This window comes from Urocitellus parryii, chromosome 7 (genome assembly GCF_045843805.1).
Source record: "Urocitellus parryii isolate mUroPar1 chromosome 7, mUroPar1.hap1, whole genome shotgun sequence".
In the NCBI taxonomy this organism is placed as follows: Eukaryota; Metazoa; Chordata; class Mammalia; order Rodentia; family Sciuridae; genus Urocitellus; species Urocitellus parryii.
This window is the reverse complement of record NC_135537.1, coordinates 138,551,651-138,569,683: the sequence shown is the minus strand read 5'-3', so window position 1 is coordinate 138,569,683 and position 18,033 is coordinate 138,551,651. Positions and strand designations below refer to the sequence as shown.

The 18,033-nt window shown below is 48.9% G+C and overlaps 1 protein-coding gene across 3 annotated transcripts in view; it reads right to left on the bottom strand.

Annotated features, from left to right (window-relative positions):
- The window catches only part of Slc43a2 (solute carrier family 43 member 2), a 44,270-nt gene extending 27,325 nt beyond the window's left edge, over positions 1–16,945 (bottom strand). Inside the window, exons 1-5 of one of the 3 annotated variants that reach the window (XM_077801155.1) lie at positions 16,627–16,945; positions 15,541–15,737; positions 6,168–6,375; positions 4,627–4,682; positions 3,264–3,340 (exon numbers count right to left, since the gene is read on the bottom strand). In XM_077801155.1, coding sequence (XP_077657281.1) covers positions 3,264–3,340; positions 4,627–4,682; positions 6,168–6,375; positions 15,541–15,700 — 501 coding nt within the window. In that variant the 5' untranslated portion in view covers positions 15,701–15,737; positions 16,627–16,945. Of the gene's footprint in view, positions 1–3,263; positions 3,341–4,626; positions 4,683–6,167; positions 6,376–15,540; positions 15,738–16,138; positions 16,229–16,626 lie in introns of those variants that run through there. The other 2 variants (XM_026388997.2, XM_026388998.2) reach the window with 2 other exon arrangements.
- Positions 16,946–18,033: the final 1,088 nt, after the last annotated feature.

Genomic DNA, 18,033 nt, shown 5'->3' with positions numbered 1-18,033 from the left:
GTGGCCTTTTATCTCCTCCCCATAGGAGGGAGAGCCAGGAGCTGACAGAGATGCTCCTGACACAATCATCTCAGCCTTCACACAGCCCTAAGGGAGGATGAAGAGAGCAAGGTACACTCCCCTGGCCCAATGCCCCTAAGCAGCATATACACAACATTTCCTTGCAAACAATTTCAAGGGAGTGCAGAGCCCTCCTGAAACTTATTCATGAACTATGAAGAGGACTAAAAACCCTAAAGTGAGATCCCTTGCTCTCTCAGAAAGAGCTAGCTCCTTTGTATTTGAAAGAGCTCTTACAAAGCATTAAAAAAAAAAAAAAAGGATAAAGAACTCTGCAGAAAAAAATAGACAAATGACACAAAGAAGCAATTCACACAAGACACAAATGACCAAGAGGTGAAAGAATGCTGTCTCATTCAAAATTAAAGAAATTTTTTAAAAATCATGGTATAGTGTCACTTGCCTATAATCCTAGTGACTTGGGAGGCTGAGGCAGGAAGATCAAGAGTTCAAACCGATGGGAGGGGAGAGGAGGGGAAGGGGGGAATGGAAGGATAGCAGAATAAAATAGACATTATTATTGCTGTGGGTATATACATGACTGCATGACCAATGTAATTCTGCAACCTGTACACTCAGAAAAATGAGAAATTATATCCCATCTGATTCAAATGTATGATATGTCAAGATCATTGTACTGTCATGTGTAACTAATTAAAACAAATTAAAAAAATGGAAAAAAAAAAGAGTTCAAACCTACCATCAGCAATTTAGCAAAGCCCTAAGCAACTTAGTGAGACCCTGTCTCTATAAAATATAAAAAAGGGCTAGGGATATGGCTCAGAGGTTAAGCACCCCTGGGTTCAATCCCTAACACAACACAACAAAATAAAATAAAATAGAATAATAAAAATTAGAACATTTTTGTTTTATAATCATGAGAAATAAGAAAAAAAAGAATATGGGCCTATTAGTTTCTAATAAAAGTTTCTTGGACATTGGCTTCAGAGTTCACTTTAAAGGCTTTGTTCAAAAGGACTCACAGTATGGTGCTTTTTATCATCTTTTTTTTTGACCATGCTGATGGACTGAACACAGGACCTTGTGCATGCTAGGCAAGTGCTCTACCACTGAGCTACATTCCCAGTCTCTATTTATATTATGCTTTATTATGACAAACCATCTTTCTGCATTTTGGAACTTAAATTCCTCAAGTCCCAGGACCATCTCATTCTTCTATCCCTGAAGTACAGACCTGCCATAACAGAGGCCCAGCGTGACTAAAACAATGGGGGTGATGCCAGGTTTTTATTTTCCATCTTGATGAAAGGGCTGGTGGTTTTCACACTATCCAAGAACAAACAGATCCATGACTCCTGTTTCACAATTTACACAACTCAGTGGAATGTGTGTACTTCTGATAGTGCAAACATATTTCTCACAGTTTCGACATTTGTTTTCCTCTGAGGATTTGAGAGAAAGGAAATGTATCTATTTTTCTTTTAAATCTACCTGCTTAAAAAAATAAGAATAAAAAGGCCCAAAATAGTACATAGTAAATCTCCCTGGCACCAGCTGAGGCAAAGCAATCAAGGCCCCATATTTATGTGTGACACATACCCCCACACCCAGAGCATGCCCTGTGCCAGGTTCTTCTCACCTGACACCAACTGCAATGAACTTTTCATGTCTATGAACCTAGGCACAGACAGTTCATCCTTCTCATCAGGACAGAGCTAGCAAAACAAAGTAGAGGAAGGGTGCACAGAGAAGAAATGGGGCCTGGCCTTTGATTCACACAGCCGGAAGGTGGGTCACAGGGATGCCAACACCTTTAAAGATCCTCCCCCAAACCGAAAATCCCCAGCATTCCCTCAAAGCAAAACAAGAGCCCTTCAACAGCATGATTCTTGACTCATTGGAACAAAGAAAAATGAAAGAAAAGAGCGCACTGCAAATAATAATGGTAGGTATTATACACTAAAAGCTTTTTCATGGGCGAACTGAAGCAGGTGAGATTTCCCTGTTGGACAGAAGTCTCTCTGAAGAGTCTATCACCCTTACTTCTTTCCCAGGGGCCAGCTCTGAATAGCACTCTTGCCAACCAAAGAGAGCTCCCTTCTCTCTGGGGAAGACTTTTTCGTTCTTTCTTTTTCTTTTTCAATATATATATTTTCATTGTAGATGGACACATACCTTTATTTTATTTATTCATATACAGTGCCTCACGAGTGCTAGGCAAGCTCCCTACCACTGAGCTACACTCCCAGCCCTTTTTTGTTCTTCCTGTTTTCTGGGTTTCTTTCACCTGCACCTTTCTTCATCCCCCATCTCAAAAAGAAGCACATTTTGTGGCACCCTGGTGCTCCCAAGAAGGGACTACTCAGCATCCTGTGGAAATGTCTCCCTCCAGTCAGGCTGTCTGTGCCCTGGCACTTGGAAAACTAAGAGGAAGGCCCAACAGGTACTCCTCTGAGTTTTTCATTCAATTCTAGAGAAAGGCAAAGGCTGGGGCTGGGGCAGTTCCAAGGGAGGTTTGTGTTTGGGTTGCACAGTTAGCCAGAGCTCCTGGACACCCTGGAGGTGGTAACCATGGAAAATAGAAGAAAAATGGGTGACATCTCTTTTTCTACTTAATCCTGTCTTCCCTGGGCACATGGCTAGTAAACTGCTTCCTCAGACCAAAGCCAAGGCCAGAAGGTAGGGGAGCCCTGCCCTGCTGTCTTCAGGACCTCCCAGCTTGGGAGGCCATGACTACATTTGTTGTCAGGCCACTGCACCCAATGCCTCCACTGCTTGGGATGTCCAGACATATGCAGACAAATGGATGGCAAAGAGGAAGAAACAAAGCTAGCTCAAATTCATAAGCAGGGCTGGAGATGTGCTCAGTGGCAGAGCACTTGCCAAACATGCAAGAAGCCCTGGGTATAACCACCAACATCCCAAAACAAACAAACAAACAAACAACAACAACAACAACAAAAAAAAAACAGCCCGGCATGGTAGTGCATGCCTGTAACCCCAACAATTTAGGAGGCTGAGGTAGGAAGATTGAAAATTCTAGATCAGCCTGGCAATTTAGAAAGATCCTGTCTCAACAACAAAAAAGGGATGGGGATGTAGCTGGTGGTAAAGCACCTCTGGGTTCAAACCCCAGTACCAAAATAAAGAAAGAAACAAATCAATGAAAAAGGTCATAAGCAGATTACTGAACTAAATATCTTAAAAAAGAAAAGAAAAGAAAAAGAAATATGAGTACTTACCGTTAATGAGGTGAAGGTCATGCACATCCCACCAAAGCCATTCAAAGCCAGGGCGATAAAGATGAGGACTGAGAGAGCTGTAGGAAAACAGAGGCATAAGCAGGAAAGCACAGCTAAAGTCCAGGGAGGCCAGGGCCCGGCCCAGTGCCCCACTCAAATAGGCTTCTAATAAATGCAGGCTGGACAAAGGGTTAGTGCCTAATACCTGGGGAGCCAGAGCGGCCTCTTCCTCCCCCTGCTCCTCTTGCCTGCCTCACAGAGCTTGAGCTCTTCTTACAAAAGGTAAACACTTATCCTCTTTTCTCCATTAACTTAGCAGCAAGCAAGAGGCCTAAAGGCACAGCTTCAAAGAAACCAAAAATCTAGGTTCCTGAAAACCAGTAGATAAGCCTGGTTAAAACTCTGATAAGGTGGCCCACGCCTTTAATCCCAGCGGCTCAGGAGGCTGAGGAAGGAGGATTGTTGAGTTCAAAGCCAGCCTCAGTGGGGTAGGGAGGGGGAGTGTGGGAGGAATAGATGACCTCTAAATAGGGCAGAGGGGTGGGAGGGGAAGGAAAGGGGTATGGGGTTAGAAATGATGGTGGAATGTGATGGACATTATTATCCAAAGTACATGTGTAAAGACATGAATTGGTGTGAATATACTTTGTATACAACCAGAGATATGAAAAATTGGGCTCTATATGTGTAATACGAATTGTAACGCATTCTGTTGTCATATTTAAATAAAAAAAAAAAAAAGTCAGTCTCAGCAAAAAGCAAGGTACTAAGCAACTCAGTGAGACCCTGTCTCTAAATAAAATACAAAATGGGGATGTAGCTCAGTGGTGGAGTGCCCCTGAGTTCAATCCCTGGTACCCTCCCTCACCCCCCCCAAAAGAGACATAAAATTCAGGTCAGATTTTTGATGCTTGTTCTAAACATTTTTTTAATCGATAGCTCCATCTGAATAAAGATGGGGAACAGGTGGCTTCTAAGCCACCCTTAAAGTACTGGCCTGAGCTGCCTGAGAGGACTCAGCTCATGACTTCTATACATACAGAGGACCATGTCCCTGCAGCTGGCCTGGCTCTTAGAGCTTATCTCTCAGGTTGGCATCAATGAGGCCATCAGAGACTAGCCTGTGATGAGATGGGAGCTTCACACTCCGAGAGCTCCTCTCAAATTTCCTTTTAAGATGATAACTTTCTTACCTGGCTGCCCATCTGAGATAAGGAACTGAGTAAAGCCCTAACAGGTAGCCCCTCTAACTTCAGCAGGGAGCACCAAGACCAGAAGCATCAACGCATAGGTGGGCCAGGGAGCACCTCTGGACAATCTCTCCCCAGTCCCTGAAAAAAGGGTGGAGGAAAGGCAAACTCACAGTTTGGGTTACTGGCTCCATATGCAATCAGTAAGCAGGAGACAGCAAAGCAGGCACTAAAAGCAAACAGAAAGAGTATGTTAGTTATTATTACATTACTGATTGTTATTATTATACATTGTTATCCTTTGTGGGTATTTACTATGTGTCATTTTAGAGCACTAACAATCATCATTTAATCTGATTTAACAATTCCGAGGGCTGGGGTGTTACCCAGTAGTAGAGTATATGCTTAGCCTAAATGAGGTCTTGGGTTCAATCCCTGAGGGGGGGGGGGGTGTGATTCTGAGAATAACTGGCCCAAATTTTCTTAAAAGGAAAATAAATCTCATTTAAAAAAAAAAAAAAAAGAAGAAGGAAAGGAAAACAAATTTCTCCAAGGTGTCCCATCTTTTAAGAGGCTAAGCTAAGCTTGAAGCCCCCAAACCAGATTTTATAAACACCACTGTCCGGCTCCTGCCACTCCTGGACCCCAGAGGGCCAATGCTCTGAAACAAGAGAGGATACAATTCATTCCTCAGGTTCCTGAGCCCATTCAGCCAGGGTCAGACAGACCCTGGGCAGGACACAGATGACAGATGACTGAATGGCTGTGCCAGATTACTTGTCACTTGACTCTATCCTGGCAATTGATGCCTCTTCAGCCTCAAAGAGCAAATGGAAGTGATCTCCCACCACCCACCTCATGGTTATGGGCCTTGCCCACCACAAACCAGTGCCCTATAAGGTGATCATTCACAGGGACAATTGGATTGGGAAGGACCCTGGCCTGATAGGGCCAGCTAATATGAACTTCCTGAGTCTGAGAGATGGAGCTTTATACACTAGAGATACATACCCCAGGGGGTGCACAAGATGATCCACGAGGGTACTTATCTATTGGGACTTCCATTTTGCGATTTTTAATGTCATTCATTTTAATTAATTAATAAATTGTATTTATTTTCTATTTTTTGTAGTGCTAGGATCAAACCCAGTACCTTGCACATGCTAGGCAAGTATTTTACCAGTGAACTCCACTCCCAGCCCTTATAATTTTGTACATGTATTTTAAAGCATATAAAACTAAGAACAGTGTCATGTGGGCTGGGGGCTACTTCTCAGTAGTAGAAGGCTTGTTTAGCATGGATGAGATCCAGGGTGCAACCCCCAGCACTGCAAAGAACAACGAAAATAATGATACGTGTGTATATCATTTGGAATTGATGTGCTTATATTGTACATGTTCAAAATCTTTTCTTCTGAAAAACGTGTTTTCAATGACAAGCAATTCCAGATCCTCCCAGGTAGGCCAGGGTCCTGTGCTTGCTCTATGCAGTACTGGTGCACTATGAGGATCACAGTACCTAATGATTCAGTGTCAGATGAGTAGGATCCCGCTGTGGGAAGGCGTTTAGGGAACGCATACATCAGTGCATCTCACAGCAGGTTCTAGGATTCCATGGTGCACCTGACAGCACATTTCAGGATTCCCTCCAGCAGGGAATGCAGCCCAGGACGTCCACCTGCCCACCCTCTTCCCTCAAGGAACCTGCACTGACCTGCCCAGCAGCCTGAGCTTCCTTGGACCATACTTGTCCATGATGATGCCCAGGGGCAGGGTGATGGCACTGAGCAGGAAGGAGCCCACGGTGAAGGCCAAATTTAGAATCTCGTCCTGAGCCTTGCAGCTGAGCCAGCCATTCATCCAGCTCACCTCCTCGTGTTCTGGTGCTGCGGTACTCCCCACTGTGCCATTGGTGACATTTTCTGAGTAGGCAGAGGAAAGGAACATGACAGGAAATCCCAAAGTGCAGAAGAATGGGTCATGGCAGAGACTCCCAAAGATCAGAGGGAGAGATGCATGTTCAGTCACCCCAGTGGGAATATCAGAGCTAGCTTTGGGCCCCTGGAGGATCCCAGTGACCCCTACAGCAGGCTTGGACATACATTTGGCCCAAGATCCCTAAAGCAATAATGCAGAGGTTCTTAACTTTTGTAGGATCATACACCATTCAAATAATTCAATAAAGAAAGCTATGCAGCCAGGTGTGGTGGTGTACACCTGTAGTCCCAGTGGCTCAGGGGGCTGAGGCAGGGGGATCTCAAGTTCAAAATCAGAATCAGCAACTTAGTGAGGCCCTAAGCAACCTAGCAAGACCCTGTCACAAAATGAAAAATAAAAAGGGCTAGGGATGTAGCTCAGTGATTAAGTGTCTCTGGGTTCAATCTCTGGTACCAAAAGAGAAAGAAAGAAAGAAAACAAAATCTTGTCCACAGTTTTGGGGACACCCGTGAATCCCAATTAGGAGTCCCATTCCAGAGTATCCTATACTCTATGACAGTAGATCTTGGGACCCAGCCTTGGTTGGGGCCCCATACTGACTAGAACCTTTTCAGCAGCTTTGTTTAGCTAGCCTAGAGGCAGAGCCTAGACCACTGTGGAAGGACAAGCTGCTGGTCTCACTATAATGCCCTGGTTCCCCTCAGTTAGTATGGAGAAACTGGGCCTCCTTGCCTCCTTTGTTGGCAAGTACAATTGGCATCTCAAACATACAACCAGCCATATGCCATCTCTTCCTCCTGGAAAAGCATAAACTACTACATATACATAAGTATAATAGCATCTAACTCTAGAGTTTTCAAGATGATCCATGAGAAAGTATATATACGCTTAGGAAAGTGCTTTTGAAGAGTCCACAGTTCTCTGCTTTCACTTGCTGAGGAACACGTCTTTCTTATCTCACTGGGGTTACTGTACTGCTGTCCCCCTCGACCACACCCACACTCTGTTGGGTGCTGAGCCCCCAACCTGGTGTGTCAGCCACACCTGTGTTGTAACTTCAGCCCTTAAGGACCCCCTCCAAAGTCCACCCAGCACCCAAACAACACAAAAAGGGAGGAAAAAGTGCCGTGGCAGCTGAGGATGGAAAGACAGGGGCCAAGCTGAGAATGCAGCTGAGGAAGTCCTTGCCAGGACTGCTAGTCAAGAGATGCTGACTACTGTGCAGGAGCAGGGGCAGACTGATTAGCTATGAGGTTACGCTGGAGAGTCAAGGAAAATCTCGCTCAGATAACGGCCTGCCTCCCAATTGCAGCCCTCTGGCGCCAGGGCTATAAAGCTGAGGTCTGCAAAGGCTTGCCCAGGCCTCTTGGAGCTGCCCCAAGGTCACTGAAAAGAAAGCACTTGGGGGTGATTCATGCCCCAGACAACCTCTGACCAATAAGCCCTGCTGGGGGCATGTTGAGATGGCAGTCCTGGAACCTGGCTTCAGGGTTCCAATTTTGGTCCCTTTACTTCCTACTCTATAACCTTAGAGAAGTGATTTAATTTTGCTCTGTGTCTCAGTTTCCTTGACTGTAAAATGGCCATAATATAATAATAGCATCTACCTCTAGAGTTTTCAGGAAGATCAATGAGAAAGTCCAGACAGCGTTCTAGAGCTCACACAGGCATAGAAAGTGTTCGTAACAACCAAAAGCTGGGTGCACACCTATAATCCCAGGGGCTGGGGATTCTGAGGCAGCAGGATCACGAGTTCAAAGCCAGCCTCAGCAATTTAGCGAGGCCCTAAGCAACTCAGCGAGACTCTATCTCTAAATAAAATATGAAAAAGGACTGGGGATGTGACTCAGTGGTTAAGTACCCCTGGGATCCATCCCCAGTACCAAACAAAAACCCCCCAAATGTTGTTTTTATTCTTACTGGAGGCTTGGGGGGGGGGGCGTTAGGGGTAATGGTGCAACTAACTGCCTAGCAGCAGAGCTGGTCACAGTGACAGGAAACCACAATTCTATAACTGCGAGTGGCTTGAATAGGTGTCTAATCTCCCACTGGGCTGCGAGCCCTGAGGGCAGGACTGTGCTCCGGTTACCCCTGGTCCCAGCACCTCACTAGGCTCTGGCCACAGAGGTTGTTTACTGAATGAATGAAAACAATGGAACTGGATGACAACACTCAAAAGGATCAAGAGGAAAGGAAATAGGACTTGCAGAACCAAGTCAAAGAAGAGGGGATTTAGTGAGATTACAGGCACAAAGTTAACTCCCTGAAACCACAGAAACAAAACCTAACAAGCCAGAGCCCTGCCCCTGCCACTTTCTCTCAATTTTCTACTGAGTACACCATCCCAGCAGCCAAAATTCATGGTGAGGTCCCCTGAGCCTGTTAGGATGCAGAATAGTTTTAAGCCAATGGATCACACTGCTGAGCAGCTCCTGGAAGGCTGAGTTGCCACACAGGTGGGTGCTGGTTTCAGGTGTCAGCTCTGCGAGCAGCAACAGGAACTGGTCCTCCGTGGAGGGACAGGGCCACCACATGCAACAACCATTTCCAGCTCAATGTGCGGATATGAGCAAATCAGCATGGATGGGACAGAGTAGTCGGTAGCAAGCATGCCCCAGGGCCTGGATTGCCAGTCTGTGGTCATGGCCATGCATGGTCAGGGGCCAGTTACTGCACCTGGGGATATGGGAAATTTCAGGGCCTGAGGTCCACAGGATCTGCAGTTATAGGAAGCCATGGGGGAACAAGGAACAGAGGGGCAAGGCATTACTGCCCACAAGGAGAGAACTAGCCCCCAACCCCCCAGTACCCTCAGAGAGGAGCCACAGCTGGATCCCTAAATCCATGACTTCCCTCAGCAAGAGACAAGAGATGGGACGGGTGTGGTGGTGCACACCTGTAATCCCAGCAGCTCAGAGATTGAGGCAGGAGGATCACAAGTTCAAAGCCAGCTTCAGGAATTTAGCAAGTCCCAAAGCAACTTAGTGAGACCCTGTCTCAAGATTAAAAAAAAAAAAAAAAAAAAAAAAAGGGAAGGAGAAAGATAAGAGATGGAAGATAAAATCCCAAGAGATGGATAGGGGTATCTCTCTGTAGTGGAATTGCTCACCCAGCATGAGTGGGCTCAATCCCTTAGATTCAATCCCCAACAAACAAAAAGTCCCAAGGCAGTCTCCCTGACATGTTAGGTGTGGGCATAGGAGTAGAAGCATCCTAAATTGTTTAGAGATCTGAATAACCCAGTAGCTAGACAGGGGGCTCCCCAAGGAGAGGAGCTAGGGAGGAGGTGAGGGTATGTCCTTCCCTCTTTCATCCTAGAGCATCACAGAATAGGGACCTGCATTTTGGTCCACCAGCCTTCTTTTCTTAAACAAATCCCTGCCAATGGGCCACCTGGCCTCCACCCCCCTGCCTCAGGCAGTAAAAAGCCCAATGCCAGATGAGCCTGGCAGTTGGGGGACTTAGTGGCCTCACTTGCCTGCCCAGGGAGCAAAGCAAGAGTATTCTTGTTCCTGGAGGGAATTAAACCTTCTGTGAGTCCAGGAGCTTTGTTGGCAGTAAACAGCCCACATGAATAATCTCAGCCCCGACAGATGCCCGAAACATCATCACACGCAGGCTATCAGGAGAGAGATAAACAGATCAGCACCCAGGAAGTGCCAAGTTGCAGGGTGCCGCCCTGGTCCCAGCCTAGATCTCAGCCCCCACCCAGCCCAGCCTACGGGGTGCCTCACCTGCACCTGTTTATTAAACAGATGCCTCCTCAGTGGGTGGCCAGAGTGGCCTAGCCCAGCTGAGGAAGGTGAGCCAAGGAGACAGGCAAGCAGTTGGTGTGGCAGAATGTGCCGATGACAACAGGATGAAGGCTACTTAGGAGACCCAGGGCCAAGAAAGAGAGAACAATGCCCCGCACTGTTGAGCCCAATTCAGAAGACACACAAACAAAATCTTCAAAGAAAAAGCTGGGGAGGAAAGAGGGAGCTATGACCCTACTCAGGCTCCCCTAAGTCTCCCTGGGTCAAAGTGGCTCCTTTCCCTTTTGCCCCAGTGAAAGAAAGAAAGTGGCAAGCCTCCAGAGCAGCTCCTCAGATGATGCTCCAGGGAGCCAAGGAGCTGGAGGCTGGTGGCCCTCTGCACTCCTGGGGTCAGCCTCTTCCCTGGCTGGCTGCTTTCTTCTTCTTCTCCTTTTTTTTTTTTTTTTTGGTACCAGGGATTGAACTCAGGGGCACTCAACCCCTGAGCCACATCCCCATCTCTGTTTTATATTTTATTTAGAGACGGGGTCTCACTGAGTTGCTTAGCGCCTCAGTGTTGCTGAGGCTGGCTTTGAACTCGCGATCCTCCTGTCTCAGCCTCTGGAGCTGCTGGGATCACAGGCACGTGCCACCATGCCTGGCTGACTGGCTGCTTTCTGAGCCCCACTCCAGTGTGGGATGCCTGGGCAGCCCTGTTTTGATGGTACCTGCCCTGGGATCTCCTGTCTCCAATCCTTAGTCTATCCGGCAACAGGAAGCATCATCTCAGTCCAGCAGGAGAGATGTGGGTGAGAGGTCAGCTCAGTCACAGAGCAAACAAGAAGCAGGACGTTCACTCAGAGGGCCGAACCCCCTTGGTATAGTCATGGCAGTAGCAGCCTCCTTCTGCAGAGTGCCTGTGTGCGCTGGCCACAGAGTTCAGGGGTATTCAACCCCTGGGTCATTTAGCGCCCTCCCACTCTGACCCCATATTCCTTCCACATGACTCTATGGGGAGTTTCAGCACAGGTCAGTCACTGGCAGAGGGTCTTGGGAGAGGCTGGACTTGAATGCAGGCTGTCAGAACCCAAAGCTCTTGCTCTTAACTTTTGGGCTATGCTGATGCTGTCCTCTTGGGTTAGAGGCAGCCTGTATCTCAGGAGAAAATGCTGAAAGAATGGAACTGGGAAAAATCTGTCACACAGTGTCGGGCAATACCAGGTGTCCCTCCATGTTGTCTAGTGAGACCTAGTGGTGTACACCTGTGATCCCAGCTCCCTGGGAGGCTGGCTGAGGCAAGGAGTTTGAGGGTTCAAGGCGAGTCTACATAACTACTCAAAATAAAAAAGTAGCTCAGTGGCAGAGTACCTGCCTACCATGCATGAGATCCTGGGTTCAACAATCCACACACACACACACACTACACACACACACACACACACACACACACACATATATACACACACCCCAAATCTCCTAGGAGGTCACTGAAAGCCACCCCCAGACTGTTAAACTTTCATGGACTACCAAGAAGCCAGAGGAGACCAACAGATACAGGGGAGAGAAATCAGATCATGAAATGAGGAGGAGGAAGGTTGGGCTGCTGCTAGCCAAGGGTCCTAGCTCTTCTTTGTGACACACTCTGAGGCTGTGTGCACCAGTCTCTAACCCCTCTTACTGGTTCTAATGGGATTGTCTTAAAAATTCAAAATAAACCAGGAATGGGCTGGAGGTGGAGCCCAGGTAGAACCCTTGCCGGCAGGTGTGAGGCCCTGGATTCCATACCCAGCACTGTAAAAAAACAACAAACAAACAAGCGAGAAAAAAGTAAAAACAGTCGCATATACAATGATAAAAGTGAAAGGTTAGCTGGGAGTGGTGGCACATGCCTGGAATCCCAGTTACGCAGGAGGCTGCAGCAGGAGGATTATAAATTGGAGGCCAGACTGGGCAACGTAGTAAGATATTGCCTCAAAATAAAACGTAAAAAGAGTTGGGGATGTAGCTCTATGGTAGAGTGCCCCAAGTTCAATCCCAGTAACATACACAAACACACAAACTACACACGTGTGCAAGTGCAAAATGTTAGACTGTTGAAAGATGTCAACCACTGGGCTGTGAATATGTAAGAAGCTCATAAAAACAGAAGGCCCTGAAGCAGCAGGGGACTCTCCTGTCCACATCTGTACCCCCACTTGGCCGGGTGGGGACCAGGGCTGGCTCTGCTTCCCTGAGGGGCAGAAGTCTTTCTGCCCTTTTCCCTACCACCACAGGCACAGCAGCCATATAGTCAAGAGCTCAGAACCTGGGTCTGCCTTCAGGTTTATGGCTGGGTGGTTCCTTCCTCTAGCAGAGGCCATGAAGATTTCCACTTCACAGCCCTCATTCCACCCAACACCCAGCACCCAGCACACCCTCCACAATTTCTAAAAGCTCCAACGAGTCCCCCCTCCTCCACCTCTATGGCTTCTTCCTTGAGAATAAAACCAAGTCTCCCAAGTGACCTCCCAGACCCTACAAACTCTGATGTCTCCCCATGTCACCATTCGTCTGCTGTCCCAGCCTCTCTTCTCCTTTCCTCCAAGATGTGGTCTGCCCCAGGGCTCCCTGCCTCCTCCTCACCCTTCAGGTTTCCTCTTTAACATCGGAGAAGCTTCCTACCGATCACAACCAAATTCCCATCATTGATTTCACTCTCAGCACCCTGTGCTCCATGGAGTCTGGTTCTCATGAGTGGCTCACTCTCACCCCCAGTACAGCACCTCAATAAATGTTTACTAATGTGTGGTTGGTGAAAAAGGAGACTGAACTTCCACAGGTAGCTCCATCCCCCTGAGCTGACCCTGTCAAAGTGGGCCACTGTACAACCGAAAAAAATCAAAGAAAGAGGTCGGGTGTGGGTGGCTACAGTGTCCATCTAGAGGCTAAAAGGACACAACATTGGGAAAGTCCCACTCTTCCCAGGATGGGAAACTAACTGGTCTTCTGTCCACATTAGGGGTTTTACAGTGGTATCCAGCTGCCAACATCTGCCTGGTGGATATTACACCAAGTTCATCCAATTCCCAGCCCCATCCCTGTCACTTCTGATTGTCTGGTGGGCAAGGCAAAACAAGTTGAGGGACAAAAGAGAATTCCTTCTCCCACCTCACCAAGCTGGAACCCAACACCATGTCCATAGCCAGATTCTGGCTGCAGTCCCAAATAAAGGTTCCGGGAACCTTTTAACAGGTTCAGGCAAATTTTCTTTAGAGAACAAACTCCAACCTCAATCCTGAAAGCAACAAAAAAGCTGAGAAATTTGCATCTTAATGAGCTGTACACTGGTCAACTCTTCAAGTCTAATTCAATAAATTCAGTAAATGGCCTTCTCTACAATGCAGCCATCCACCAAGTTTGAAAATGTTAGGCCTGAGTGGAAACCTTGACCTTAACTTTGCCAGGCACTCCAAGTTAAGGGAAGCACAAGGGTTTCTGACTCTGAAAGGTTACAGGGATTCCAAGATGCAAGGAGCAGGGAGGCCAGGGAGATAAGTTGTGAGGAATCAGCAGGCTTCCCCCAAGAGGATGCTAGGTCAGCGGGTTTGCCAGATAATCAGAAAAACCAAAATCAGATGCAGGAGCAAAGAAACAGGATAAGAAGTTGATGTTCAACCCACAATCCTGACCCTTCACCTTCACTTTGGTGTGTAGGAATAACCTGTCGTCAAGTCTCTCAAGGACTTAAATACCAACTCAGCACTGTGTTGGCACAATCTCTGGGACTCCTCCCACTGAAAGGAAAGAAGCCAAGGTTGCAGGAGGAATGAAGTGACCAGCCCCATGCTGCCAATACCATAAAATAAATCAGTGAACAATCTGTGAAAAAAAAAAAAAAAACTAGAATCTGACCTTTCTCACACCACAGTGGGGTAAAAAATCTGACTGCAACAGTCTCTGGTCTGGATGAGTTACTAACAGCTTTGTCAAGGGATGATGATTTTCGTGTGTGTTTAAAACCCTCTCTGTACCCTCAAAGAGAGGAAGAGGCAAACAGTCCAACCTGTTCCTTTCAGAAGAGTCATTAATCTCCTAACATCTCTAGGGCAAAACAGAAAGCTTGTTCAGAGAACAAGGTCTGACTCTCCCATCTCCCAAGATTTCTTGCTGATGTGGGGAAAGGCCTGCCAAGAACCCTTAGGCTATTAGGAAATATTTCTGAGTGGCTAAAGGCTAAAGGTTGGTTATAAATGATATACTTTCTGTCCTCTTCTAGGCAGCCTTTGCATTCCCTCTCTTTCTCTTGCCCTTAACTTCTGCTAATTCTCCATAGACACTCAGACACTCAGGAATATTCTGGACAGATCAGAGAAGGGAAAGAGGGGGGGATCTGACACAGGGTAACAGGCAGTGCAGGCTGGTCCAAATCTTTCTCTTCCTGCTAAGAACTCTGAAAACAAAAGAAGCACTAGTGGCAATGCTGGGGGCACAAATCTAGGATATCTCCATCAGAAGGAGCTCAAGCACTGGAGAGAGACATTATGTGAGTTCAACTATTATGTAGCCTCTGTTGGGATCAGGAGAAGGTAGAAGGAAGCATTTCCTAACACAGTTGCCTAAGAAGGAAGGTAGAAATTGGGAGCTTCTTTGGCTGAACCTATTGACCTGTAAGCAATTAAGGTGGGAAGGTATGACCTTAGGGGAAGGGGCAGAGGACAGACTTCATGTACTGCAAGCATCCTCAGCCTGCCTTCTGCAACACCAATGGTGGAGCAAAGAGAAGGGAGCAAACCTAGTATCGTTTCTATAAATGTCCCCCTTCCTCTTCCTCCCCATGGGGTTGGAAGGCCACTGAGATGTTCTCATTGCCCGTGGGAGGAAGTGGCCTTTGGAGAATCATAAAGCAGCAAAAATAGACAAGAAATCGTATCCGGCAAGCCCTTAGAAGACTCCATAATGGCCTGACTGAAAAAAAAAAAAAAAAAATCTAGATTCTAGATGAAACCTCCTTGGGGTGGAGGCAAAGCCACTTCCTCTCTCTCGCTGCACCCCAGTCCCTAAATCAGGAGTTCCTCTTTCTCATAACCACGGAGCAACATGTTTATTGCAAGGCCAGCAATGTTCCAGGCACAGAGAGGACGTAAGTCCAGTTCCTAGCTAGTAGAAAAAACTCCTGGATGTGACAGTTTTGGGTCTATGGTAGTCTCCGGCATGGGCAAATAACAAGATTGGTCTGAGCCTCAGTTTATTCATCCATGAAACGGGAAAATAATAACACGTACCCAGCAGAGCTAGGTTAGGATCAAATAGGCCTTTGGAAACCCGGGACGCTCTGCGCAGCGAGGGGGGCATTGCTGGCCAGGTCTTCACTACCATCCGCCCTCTCCCAAAGACCCCACTCCAGGAACCGTACCCAGCGCAAGGCGTCCATCTCACCTGGTTCAGTACATAGGTAGGAGTAGAAGCCCTCCGACTTCAGCATGATGAGCAGAGAGCCCCAGCCCAGGAGGACTGCCGAGAAGAGGAGGTTTTCCAACACCGCGGTGCAGGCCATCCACCAGCGGCGCCGATGGGCAGTGGCCAGGGTGGGTGCCATGGTGCAGCGCGGCGCGGCAGCCCGGCTCTGCAGCCACCTGCGCACAGACCTCGGCGTCAGCGCGGGCCCTACCCAGTCCGTACGGCCGCCCCCGACCGCTGTCCCAAGGCGGGGAGATGGTCACTCCTCCGCGGCCCTGGCTATAGGTGCGTGCGGAGAAGCAAGCAAGCCCCAGCCCTGTCCCAGACCTGGGCCAACCCCTCAATCCACGGCAGGCTCGTACCACACTGCCCTCAGCTACTCTGGAGCCTCCCTGGCCAGGCAGAAAGACTTCTTCCTCAGCGCATTCCGAGGTAAACTGAGGCACGGAGGCAAGAATGGACTTAACGCATGCTCAAGGACGTGGAATTAGTCCTAACCCCCTCAGGATTGACATAGCTAGCCCAGGGGCCGGAAGGGGGAAAAGCTTAAGGTATGGCCACCTGGGTAGGGGCATACCTGAGTGCTGCCACTCCCAGGGAACCTGACGAGCTCCCGTCCGCCCGCCCGCACTCAAGACCCTTCCCCAGTGCTGTTTCTTTCAACCACAGGATCAGCGCACCGAGCCCCGGAACGGCCCGCCCACGGAGCGCTCATTGGCCTGACCGCGCAGGAACTGCCGCACCATTGGCCACTGTCTAGGTCGCTAGGCGCTGCGGCCACGCGAACCCCGCATGGGAGAGGCGAAGCCGGTTCAAACCGGCGGCGCGAGCCTGCCGAAGAGCCCCCATCCCGGGCTGTTACCTCGGCAATCAGTCCGTTTCCATAGAAGCAGACCCCGGCCCCTCCATCCCTCAGCTCCCTCCCCGGTTCTTAATCTATTCCCTGGCGGATCCTGTATCCAGTTTCTTCCCTCTCATATTCACAAATTTTCTAAACCCCTTCTTGTGCGGCTTCTGACCCCCCACTCCCTGGCCTGGGACCCGGATCCCCGGGGTTCAGCTCACCCAGCTCCTACTGATGTGTGTCGGGCCCGCCCGGCGTTTTTTCTGCCCTCTTTTATTCCAGCCCTTTTATTCCGACCCTAAGATGAAAACACTGCTGCGTGCTGATTGGCTGAGTGGGGGCTGGAAACAGGCGTTGACCAATCATCATCCACCCGCCCGCCCCCCGGCAAGCAGAAGCCGGTTCCGGCCGGACTTGAAGACAAACAAGAGAGTTGGGGGGGCCTGGGGCAGCTGTGGGCCTTGTCTTGACTCTGCTGTTTTAAAGTGGAGCCGGAGCCAGGCCGGGAACCCCCGGGACATTGCTCCACCGCCTCTCCAGAGCCCCACCCGGAGCCCTGACCCTGGGCTGGGTCGTCAGCTAGGCGTTCCCGCGCTCCTCGGACTTCCCCAGCTGCGTGGCGGTCGCCTCCGATCTCGCACTCCGCTCTCCTCTGACCCGCTAGGTAGTCTCCAGCTCCCTTGCGCCCTTAGGCTTCACGCGTGGATGCTGTGACTCCGCGCAGGTCGTTTCACTCTCGGAAGTCCCCACTTGCCTCCTTCCCTCGCAGCGATGTTGTCCCGACTTCCTCAGGCTTTGTATTCTGGTTCCTCGCTCTCCTGCCTATGGTGGTCCCCATCCAGGTGTAGTCTGTGGGTCTCGGGTCTTCGGACCCCTCTTCCCTGCACTCCTTATTCACCGATTTCTTGCCCTCTCCTAGGTGCCATCTGCTGGGTCCATAATAGGTATCCCTTGAGGATCTTAAAGCAGGAGTTGAGGTCTTATCGGTCCAGTGTTAGGACATTGTCTCTCTGGTCCTCCATTCAGACTCTGGAGCTTCCATTCGAATTCCCGCTTTCCTTGATCCCCTGGGTGGCCTAACTCAGATCATTTTTGTGCTACCTGATCCCGAACATCTCTTTCGGGTATGGGTCCTCTCAGCAGAGTGAGCCCTGGGCAATGCCAAGCTGCTAGTATCTATGTGGTCTTTGTGCGAGGGGTCGCCCGGGATTAAGAGTGCTTTGGCCTCCCTGAGCAGAAGAGCCGCCCCGAGGAACTGCTGGATTCTAAGGGTTCTGCTGTCCGGCAGGGTTTCCTGACCAGAGGCACTAGCCTGACCTTGGAAAACCCTGTGTTCCCCAGAGTCTGTGTACTCCGGGAGCTGGCTCAATATCCCAATGCTATAGGAGCCCCAGTAGCCTCCTATTCCGCTTCCCCCAGTCCCAGTGCGCCCTCTGCTGCCGTGAACTGCCGCTGGCCTCCCTGCAAGGACATCCTCTCCAGCACAGTGCTGGTTGGTATTGTTGGTTTGTGCCAAGAGGATCCTGGCTGATTACCTATTGGGTTACCCACCCCATAGATTCTTATTCAAGGTTTCCACCGCACCTGACAGCTCTCCCTTCTTTCACTCGCCTTCCTTTAGCCAACTG